The sequence below is a fragment of the Anser anser genome (genome assembly GCF_964211835.1).
Source record: "Anser anser genome assembly, chromosome: 2".
NCBI lineage: Eukaryota > Metazoa > Chordata > Aves > Anseriformes > Anatidae > Anser > Anser anser.
The window spans coordinates 128,257,149-128,268,462 of record NC_139721.1 but is presented as its reverse complement, the minus strand read 5'-3'; the positions used below and the strand labels follow the sequence as shown (position 1 = coordinate 128,268,462).

The window sequence follows — 11,314 nt, the reverse complement described above, 5'->3', positions numbered from 1 at the left end:
CTGTTAATTGATTTATAACAGGAAGAAACAAAGTGCTTTCTAAATCACAATTATCTTGCCATTAAATGGGGGAAACTTTCTCAAAAACATCCCTCAATATGAAAGGCTTCACCTCTGCACACTGCTGCACAAGGCAATCCCACTGAATTCTGCAGGAGTTCAGCAGAGATAATTAAGCTAAAATGACCTATGTCACCTTGCTTGAAAGAATCAAAGATGCTACATTCACTCCTCAGGCAAATTCAAAGTTAGACCAAATACCATTCACTGTCAAGAAAAACAAACAAACAAACAAAAAACCCACCACCAACAACAAAGAAAGAATTTAGAAGAAACCTGGGAAAACTGGAACCTGCTTTATGGTAGTTTAGAACAAGATCTATAATAAACATTTCAATACATGACAGTATATGTTAATTATTATATAGTACCTGAAAAATCTAGGCTGATGCTCTAAATTGTTTTCTTCCAGCACCTTCCGTCGTTCTCTCTGTAGTTGCTCAATTCTCTGTTTTTGCACTTCAGCTCCTTCAATATTCCCTTCTTCTAGAAACCTGTAGGAGCAGCAGTGATAAAAGACACAATTGGTGCTTCTGTCCCCATCTTTGTCAAGTCCTCTAGAGCTCCAGAATCTAATCTTTACAGCAGGTGGTTCACAGTGTTTGAAAGGTAAAAAACTACATCTGCAGACAGTTACCTTAGCAATAAGCACCAAAGGAAAAGTAATTCTCACAAAGCTCAAAGTAATCTTTATATTAGAACCTTTTCATTGGAAGATAGCAATGGTAGAAATTCCAATGCAAAAAGCAAATTCAAGTGTCTCAGTTTTTGGCTATTCAAACACAGTATGCTTGACAACAAAAGTTTTAAAAACATTGTTGAAAAAGCAGTTATCTAGAAACTGAAGTGTCCAAAACCATTTCCAGAAAACACTGGTTCATAATGACCAGAGCGTCTCTTGATAAGTGATTAAAATGTCTGTTTCAGATGCAAAAGTAATGTAAAAACGGAAGCACACTGCAGGTACCTACACAAGGTAGCCTGAGCTTAGGGGTAAGTGAGTTTAAGGAAGATTAAAACTATTTGAGGAAGATACTTATGGGGAAAACTTCTTACCTTTGGTCTGGCCTAAAACGTGTATCAGTGGATGGAAGTAATGACCTAGTTTGCAGGTCCAGTTCATTTAATTCCAATGCAAACTGAGTAAATCCATACCACTGCTCATAGTCTTTAGGCATTGGATCTACAGAAAAAAAATACATAAAAAAGTACATTGAGAATTCCAGTTAAATGTTACTATCTGCAGAAGGACAATACCAAACTCCCCTCAGTCTTTTTTTTTTTTTTTTTTTGTATCTCTGAACTTCGTCTCAATTTTTGGGGAGTAAGAGGCATCTCCTAAGTTGAATCAGAGCACAACTGTGATGAAACACATGCTACAATCACAGCGCTTTTTCAAACAACGGTAGACAAAAACCCATGAGGTCTGGGAGAACTTCAGATATGGCTCTCATTACAGAGCTGAGCTATGTGGGCTATCCTCCAATGTTTAATACATGAATCAGAATTCCGTACACAAAAATGTACTTTTGTTGTTGTTGTTATTTTTTGTTTGTTTTTTTTTATTTTTCTTCCTTATAGAGTCCTGAATACCTCCTTTATACCTCCCAGATATGAAAATGAGGGAGAATGAGGAAAAGGCAGGAAGCCATAGGATTAAGATCTCAGTATCATTTAAGTTAAATAATTTATTATTCTTCTGGTCTAAATTTTAAATGCTTGACAAAATTCTAATATTCCATATAGAAACAAAAAGAAGTCGGGGCCTAACAAGTGAAAATAAACAGATATTCTCAAGCAGACTTGAAGTTCTGTATGTTAACCATTCTGGTCACTAACTTGCTCTCCAAATACAGTTTGAAGATGAAGTCGTCCCACAGTATAAACTTTCATGCCACTTCCCAAAGAGCCGATGCACAACTTTCCCAGTTTTATCCATGACACTGCCTTCAATCTCGTGTGCATTTGGATTCCAATACTTTGCCTAGAATCAAAAGGAACAGGAAGAAAAAGGTGGGTGAGAGATCAAGTGCAAGTGATATTGCCATGCTGTAGAGTATTTTTCTGAAATGAAAATTATTCATTTAGGTGTGCATTACGATATCATGCACAAAGAACTGCTGTTAGTACTATGAATTAGCTAATTAAAATACTACTATTGAGAATTGTATCTGTGCTGTCTGCCTTTTTAAAGGCAGCACTAGGTGAAGCACAGCTGACTGAACTTTGACCAATGACAGATAACACTGATTTCTGATATAGTTACTGACATCCTCTCCAGATTTGCAGAACAGGAAAAGAAGAAACTATTACTCACAGTGATCTCCAGTTTTGCCAATTTATAATATCATAGGTATAAAACTTGGAATCTCTCAATCTAAAATGTGAACTCCAAACATCTATTGCAGCTCTGCAAATACATTACAGTGTTTTCAATTATGTACCTGAATGCTTCACTCTAATGCTTCTTAGAAAGCACACAGTATTCAGAAGTAGGAAAAGGAAAATGATGATACTCACTTTCCTTCTGGTGCTGAGCATGTCATGCTGCATTGGTATGCTGAAGTAGTTAGAGACAGGCCATGCAGATAGGAGCTATGAAAAGCACAGCCTTGCTCAAGCAATCAGAATCAGAATACTCAGGTTAAGGTAAGACTCCTAGCATGCTGTGCAAAATTTCTAAGGTTAGAAAGTTTGGCATTATTTTATGTTTTAAATTGATTTTCTTTTTCTAGGAAGAAGTCATCTACTGCTAAAACCTAACTTCAATTTCAGTTACGAGGGCATTTCTTTAGGAAGTTATATACTGAGGCCTTGTACTGAAGCAGAAGTTCTGAAAAACAGCACAAGATCTCACTTGAGCTCCTCCACCTATCTGTACAAGGCTACAAAAGTGCATTGTTTGAAATACCCTGTGTAAGCTCTGGTTCTACAGCTGCTGGATGATTGCAACCACAGCGCAGGACAATGGCTTAGCAGGAGGCATGCAGTAAGCCACCATCACTAGACACCTTATGCGTACCTCCCTCGTCAAACACAGACTAGGTTTTTGATGACATTTCTTCCTTTCCCATCCTCATACTTTTTTTCTGCATCTCAGCTAGAATCACCTGAGAATGTTTGTTTTTTTTTCTTTCCTTGCTCTACCTATTGAGCTGCAGTTAATTTAGAGTTCACATTTCTCAAAGAATCACAGGTAATTACAGAACTATAGGAAAACAGCGTGTAAGCAGTTGTACTGGGTTTCAGCAGACAGCATCCACCCCCTGTGGATGCTAGAAAGGGCACTGCCAAAATTGCTGCAGTTCCTGAGTCACCTTTACAAAAGTCAGTTTGCAGTAACAAGTGTCATCGTTAAGATTTTTGATGATGATCTCTCCGTAGTGTTCAATCCATCTTTGTCCGCTTAAGATGTTATGGATGCAAGACGTCACCTTGTTCCATGCAAAATGGTCTTTAAATCTGTAAGAAAATATATACAGGAGAAGTCTCATACCATGTTTAAACTAGCTTACAAACTTCTGAAAAAAATGCAGAGAACTCAATTAGAAAAAAAAAAACATGAAATGGATTTTTTTATTTTTATTTTTTAATAATGCCTCAGTCTTCTTGCTCCCACACCTTCTTCTCATAAACAAAGGCCATGACAACAATCCCATCTCCCAGAAAACCCTTATCACTTCTGCTGTAAGCTTTGGTCTTGAATTCAGTTTTCTCTCAGTTCTGCCTGAGCATCTTTTTTGTATGCAAATCGACATATGATATTTTTCTCACAGGGATATAAACCAGCATGTGGAGACCACACGTGAATCAGAAAATTTTCCAGTTCATCAGCCCGCCATGGGTACTGATCTGGTAGTTACCTCGCTACTGAACCTTCACTCACATCCTAAAGACCTCTCACTCCACAGCTTAATCTAGTCACTATGAATAAGAGAGCACATACACTATCTTTTGGATACTATATTGGGCTATTTTTCTTTTTCCTTTTTTTTTTTTTTTAAATAAGGAAGAATAATTAAATTTGTAGACTCTCTTTGGAAAACAGATAGTTCTGCAAACAGTTCTGCAACCATGCTGGATATAGGCCAGAATTTTAATTGTTGATCTATAATGGGCACTTTGACAAGCCAGCATAGGAACACTGCTTATATTTCTTTTTTAAAAAATCAAACTATACTCAACACTTAACCATAGTTGTTGTGACTGCTTACTGCCTTGGATAATAAATATTAGATATGCTACTGGTGCTGTTTATCACTTATAATAACTACTTAAGCAGTAAGGACAGCTATAGACCTAGACTCCATGGTGTTAGGGTCTGTATGAACACAGGCACAAATATAGCAACAAACCCCAACCCTTACATTCATGTTCAAGCAAAGGAATTCATAACTTCCTTTAGCATGCAACTTTTCCATGCAACTAAGCTTGAAATTTAACCAAAGTATGAAAATACCAACTTTGCCTTTTTCAAAACACACAAAAGTGACTATTTTTATTTCATCTTTTGGTTTTATAACCTTTGAAATGTTTAGAGCTTCTGGCCTTTTTTTTTCCCTTTCTTTTTAAACTAAATCAGTCACCAGTTCTTCCAAAGGTCTCCTATGCACAGTACAGCTTGTCCTCATCTGGATAAATGTAGCTCCAGTGCATGTAAGCATGTGTGTATCTGTGTGCAAACAGCAATATGAGACCGAAGCACTTACGCTGGAAGAGTTACATGTGTTGTACCAACTGGAACAATTTCCATGGACTTTCCCCAGAATTTGTTTTTCCATCTTACATCTGAAACAGGAGGAAAAAAAAAAAAATAAGACAGGTTTAGTCATAGGCATGGATGAATCAATTTATATCTGGCTTCTACTTTATTTTTAAGAAATGCAAATTAATGAAATGCAACATAATGAAGTGTTCAAAGTAATGCTATGGACCTACTAACAGTTGCAACTTTTTTCACAACATTAGTGGTAATTTAAATAGAAAAGCACCAGAGTTCTAAAAGTCATCTCTTAAAAACTTTTCAAAAGAGGGGAATTTGAATAAGCTATCGACAGTGTACATTCATCTGTAATTCAGTTCCTAGTGAATGAATGCAGACATTTCAAAAACCCAAACCAGAATTTCCAATACAAGAATATAACAGCTAACAACATCTACAGTGAAGAAGTAAAGAGAATGCTACAAAGGGCACAAAAGTGGAGAGGGATTTAGTCCAACTTCCCCTGGAAGTTTAACTGGCCTTTTAAAATCTGGTCTGAATCAGAGAAAGAACTGTCCAAGTCTCAAGTCATTTCCTCCAAAAAAGAAGATGAGAAATCTCAATGTGAATTTATAAAACCTTCTTGAGGCAGTTGTTAAATTAGCAATTTATTTCACATGGAAGTGAAATAAACATGGGCAGGGAAGCATGGCAGAAAGGGCATGGAGTTAAATTAGGCTAGATAATCAGGCAGTAACTTTGACAACTTCAGAGCTGAGTGGGTAGTATCCTTGCTGACAAGGATAGACACCAGGATTCCCAATTCCATTCACTGAACAATTTGAAAATGAGGGAATCATTCACCTCTAGTCTCAAAAAGATGCTAGTACACTAACTAATAACTTCCTAACTACTGCTTCCCATGCAATTGCTGGAGGGAAACTCTTGTGAGATAGATACTCAAACTGGAGTTAGGAGTTTACCTGTTTCCCAAGTATATGTGCATGTGTTACAAGACTGAGCTACATCAAGCTGCCTACAGCTGCAAAAGCTGGCATGGGACATGAGGCAGAATTCCTAGTGGAAAAAACAATCCTTTTCTTAGCACTTGAGAAAATGTGAAGGTTTATGTTGGGTCAGTATCTTTAGTGACAGGAATTCTGTCATGATTCCTACACTTCACAGTAAGAGGTCCAAAACTACCTTGACTTCATAGTTGAACTGAATTCTGCACTAGGTTTCTGTCTTCTGCACTGGGATGAAAGAAAAAGAGCAATGGCAGACCCTGCAGAGTTCAACAGTTAAAATGTATTATCAGACTGTGTTCTACGGTCTCAGAAAGTCACACAGAGATCATTAAATTGCAAACATCTTAGGATCCAGTGTGTAACTTCATCATGCAAAAATTTTAGGAGAGCTAAAAAAAGCCAAGTGTTATTTCAAAGCTATGCTCAGACTAATTGAGGCACAGATACTGTAATAGCCGGAACTTTCTATTCTGCATTTCCATTGTTCTTGTCCTTTCAAATAGGTTCTGCAAAAGTCGCTTTAGTTTCTTAAGTAAGAAAACGCAGTTTCTGAAATAACTGTCCCTGTCAGAACCCAGTCTTATGGCTCGACAGAAATGATCCAGAGATTTCTTGACGTTGAAACAGGAACAAATGGCAGTGTCTGGTGGGATGACAGCACTGCTCTGGCAATGTAGCTGAGGGCTGTCTCCTTTCCAGCAGTAGGGATAATATGGTAAGTGAAAAGAGATTTGCACAGAAAGAACTTACCTCATTGACAAGCTACCTTTATGATTAACTTAATCTTTCCACATAAGTTAATACAGCCCTCTAACAAGAGGCCACAGCATTTACAAACTGCCTTTGCATTGGAAAACATCATTGTCTAGATTTCCCTTAAGCTCAGCTAGCCATGCTTGAAAACAAAATAAACCAAACAAACCAAAGCAGCCCAAACCCTGCTGTAGTCTGATTGAATCTTCCGGAATCATCAGGACCAAACCTCAGACTCTCTCTAATTGACCAGATTCTCAGCTGTCATCTTTGCAGAAAAACTTTGTTCTCTAAATGCACGTTACGATAGTCAAGCAACAGCAGTTTTCCAAGATCCATTAAATAAATCAGTCTCTTCATTTTTCATTAAGACAGGCTTTTATCTAGTCTTGTATATAGAGTATTCAGGAAATGAATACATTTTGGTCATCTCTGCTTTTCAGCTAAGAAGAGAAGGATTCTTGTCCTGTATGTGTTTATAAAGCACAGAATTATGTTGAATAATAAAGCCCAGACTAATGACAGAGTCCCAATTTCTGTTCAATACAGCTCTATCCATAATAACTATAATCAAGTCAGCAGAGTCGATCATAACAGAATTAAATGCCATCATATGGCCACGTAGTGAATTGACAAAACTCTGGGCAAAGGATTTGAACCGAGTTGAAAGGCACAGTTATGTTCTTTGTACACTCCAAAAATACCTAACTACAGGTATTGTAACTGGCTGACATCTTCACCAGACTTACGGAGCAAACAAAGCTCCAACACAATATTTTTTGAAAGACTGAATGTTAGTAGTCAAACAGCATGAAATCTTACATGCTGTAATAATACTAACAGAGAAAGACATGGAGAATATGTTTGTCCTTGCTGTTATGAGCATTCCTGGAAATTGTTTTCAGAACAGGATTACAAGATCTGTCAGGGCTCAGGATTTAACTTGTAGTTTTTCAAGCTCTACTCTAGCTTGTTTTTATAAATAGCTTGAGGTACAACTCTTCTCTAGTAAATAAACCTCCCACACATAAAAAAAAAGGAGAGAAAAATATTTCAGCAGATTTTGAATAAATGCAGATATTTGTAAATTAAAAGAATGATCAATAATGTTGTAAAATACTTGTAGATTTTTGTAATGGCAGAAAATACAAGTAAGAAGCATGGCAGTAAGGCTAGGATTTCTTAAAGCCATTCTGATATGACATAAGCAGGGAAATAAACCTTTTCCCCATTTCAGGATATTTCATGTTAGACACACAGTGAAACTATTATGAAGGCTGTAAAAGTAAATGATAGACGAAAAAGTTACCTTGCCAAAAAGCAAAATTCACAGATTCAGCATGGCATGCAGAAATAGGTGGATGGTGACTGACCTAATAGCAAGACATGGAAGGGGAAAAAAAGATGGACATATTAACACTTGAATAGTCGTTTTTTGGTTGTTTTTTCCCTTTTTCCCCTTCATTTTTCATTCATATATGACATTCACAATTTGAACATTTGCCTTTCGCTTGCAGTTCTTTCCTAAAGGGGGAGCCAGTGAGATTAGTAAGGTACTGAGACCTAAGAAGACTTGAAAGAAATGGGAAGCACACTTTGAAAGGCCTGTAAATCTGTTCATCAAATGAAAATCTAACTATATATTTTGCACATTGTCTCTAACATGATAATTACAGTTAATCCGAAGGCCCCATTCATATATTAACAAAAGCTGCACTTTAAGCACACGGGAAAAAGTAAAAAATACCAACCAAACAAACAAAAAACAAGAGGCTAAATTATTCTGTACAGTAAATACCTACAGATCCCTCAGTATGAGGGAGGAGGCAACAATCAGCATCGCTGAAGGGGGCCAAACGGGTGGAGAAATAAAACCACGAAATTCCAACTACCAACACCTACATACTACTGCACTAGTGAGACCTCGGGTTTTTCTTGTGTGAAACTCTAACCACACGCACTGCATTTTATCAGCTTTGGGTAATAGCACATACACAAACTGGAGCAATGACCAAAATAGCAAAGTGAGGACTGTAAGTAAATAAATACACAATGTATACTATTAAAAGAAAATAGTAAATAATAAGGTGATTGCACAAAGCAAAAGCAACCACTCCTCTTCAGCTGTACATTCTCCATTCTGGGTGACCATAACTTAAAACTGACCAGGTCCAATACTCTGATGTGTAATACTGTTCTTTGACAAAAACACCTTTATTTTCAAGTCAAGTTGCTATTTCCTACTATGAATTTCATTTCTTAACCACATACATGTTTCAAATGCAGTTTTACTTTCTTCTTTGTTGTTCATTTCGCAAATTTGTTACTGAGCTTTTCTTTCTCTCTCTCTCTCTCTCTTTCTTTCTTTCTTTCTTTCAAAGGCATCCATTTCTTCAATGAACAACCTCTACTTAGTTAAAAAAATAAAGCAGTACTAATTACTCTCAGCTATGGCCTAATCCACTGGGAGCAACACTCTCTCTCTCACATACTGCACCCAGATTAACCCCAGATGTCACTATAATTCCTGGGTTAAACTTAGCTCTCACTTAAACTGTTATAATTCCAGAGTAAGGTCATGGAGCTAAGTAGAGCTATTCTGAACACACTCTAGTCATACAACAGAATCTCTGTCATTTTATACATTTTGCCTATCTACTCCCTGGATTGCACACTGTCCGCACTAACAAGTTATCTACAGTAGGCATCAAAAGGCTTGCACAAACAAGCAATAAGCTACAGCTCCTGATGGAAAAAGAAGTATTTAATGCTTGCAAGCTGCATGAAATTTCTTTCCTCCTACACCACCCTCCCTTCCTAATATTCCTCCATGCCATACTAGTGTTGTAAAACTTTACCAATCTATAAACTCTTGTCACTTATTGCACGTATTAGAACAATAGTTAACGCTGAAGAAGCCTCCTGTTTTAAAATTCTCCTTTAGTAAAAGCTGCCTTTGTACTGATTTGTCCAATATCAAGGAGAAAAGCTTCTCAATTCAAACTCACATTAAACTCAGTATCAAACTTTTATTGACCACTTTGCTACTCCAATTTGATGTTATGTTGGTAACTTCAGTGTGCTATACATTACCTTAGAACTAAATACAATAAAGTAACAGACACACTGCTTGAACTTTAATTCAATTCTTGCTTTGACTGCTTTGCTTTTTTTCCTTATTTTTACTCTTGCCCATGATACTTCCTGAGACCAAGGAAAGATCACATAGCATTCCTTTTTGTCAGCTGTAGAACATGTGTACAAAATGTGTCAAAACCACAAGCTTCTTTTAAGACTTCTTCTGATCAAATTTCTAGGTTGCACAGCTTTGACCACCACACTTTTGTATTCTTTTGTTGCTGTTATGTCTAGACAAAACAAGACAGCTTTCAATCATTCTTAAGCCCTGATAGGCACCAGAATATTTAAGTTTTATCTCTTTTTAACATGCCTCAAGCTTAGCAGTTTTGGTAACTCAACTGGTTTAAATTTAATATTTTTTACCCACACTTAATAATTACTCTTCTATTGGAGGACTATTTTCAGCAACACTCAGACCTTGATGTGTTGTATACATCCTTCAGCTACTAAACTGTGGTACCAGGCTTAGCCCACAAAATATTTGGACAGCAAGGAGAAATATTCAAGGTACCATAAAAATACTAGTGGTTGATCAACAAATAAATATTTTAAATATTTGTCATTAAAAAAAGACATTAAACAGCTGAAAATACAGTATTTTTAATGATCACACAAAAGAACATGGCAAGTACATGAAGGCTTGTTGCAGCAGTGATCAGATTTCAGCATGGGGAACTGTATTCCCCTTAACCAAGTTATGTAGCTGCTGGAGTAGACAAACTGCCAGCCTTTGCTTCTGACTGCCAGCTGTTGGTTGTCGTGTTCCATCCCAGAGTTAGCCGAGTTTCCTCAAAAAACAAAGCAATTTCCATCATTTATAATTCTGTAGCACCCCTTGAGATTTGGTTAGGTAAAGTAATTTTACATTTTGCTATTAACTCCAAAGGATACCAGCCACACATTCAGAATTAAGCAGCCTATCAAACAGCAAGTGTAAGGGTTGCAGCATACAGTACCTGCTCTGCAAAGAACTGGAAACCCTTATCTTCACGAATACATTCATAGGTTTCTCCAAGAACAGGATTGAATGGCTTACTTCCAGCTCGGTAGTAACTGGAGGCATACGCAGATACTGCAAATGCAGCTATATACACCTGGGAATAACACACATGGAATTTTGATTAATTTACCACAGTCATGCACATTTTTTGCTACAGATTCGGATTTAATAGAAGGAAAAAAAAGCCTTATCCTGACAAGTAATTCTTTATTTTTCCATCATTTGCAGAGTATGAACTTGTATGCCTCCTCCTGCAAATTAAACACTGGATCATACATTACAGAAATATTCAGTTTTCAGAGAGTCATTCAGGGGTTGGTTCACTGATGGATGGAGTTACTAGGATCAAACTCTGCAAATTTAATCAGCTGAAAACAGTGTCTCTGAAAACTGTTTGAAACACCTCAGCCTTTTGGGACACGCACAGTTCAAAGCAGTAACTTTAAAAATCACTGTTAGATTTTTTTAACTGGCTTTTACAGTTACGGCCTGTGATTCTATGGATCTACCCACTACCCTTTTCCTAAACATGGCACAGGAAGCACTAAAAGCATTTTCACAAAATTTATTATGTCCAACACAGTTTGAATTGCCTTTTATCTATTGTATGCTACTACCTAATAATGAAAC

General features: G+C 36.9%; 1 protein-coding gene across 14 annotated transcripts in view; it reads right to left on the bottom strand.

Moving 5' to 3' along the window:
- OSBPL3 (oxysterol binding protein like 3) overlaps nucleotides 1-11,314 on the bottom strand; it is an 88,543-nt gene that overhangs the window by 3,060 nt on the left and 74,169 nt on the right. For all 14 annotated transcript variants that reach the window (XM_083826868.1, XM_083826876.1, XM_083826874.1 and 11 more), the window contains 7 exons: nucleotides 10,641-10,778; nucleotides 7,853-7,916; nucleotides 4,770-4,848; nucleotides 3,378-3,522; nucleotides 1,900-2,044; nucleotides 1,117-1,243; nucleotides 432-554 (listed from right to left, as the gene is read on the bottom strand). In XM_083826868.1, coding sequence (XP_083682994.1) covers nucleotides 432-554; nucleotides 1,117-1,243; nucleotides 1,900-2,044; nucleotides 3,378-3,522; nucleotides 4,770-4,848; nucleotides 7,853-7,916; nucleotides 10,641-10,778 — 821 coding nt within the window. The remainder of the gene's footprint in view (nucleotides 1-431; nucleotides 555-1,116; nucleotides 1,244-1,899; nucleotides 2,045-3,377; nucleotides 3,523-4,769; nucleotides 4,849-7,852; nucleotides 7,917-10,640; nucleotides 10,779-11,314) is intronic.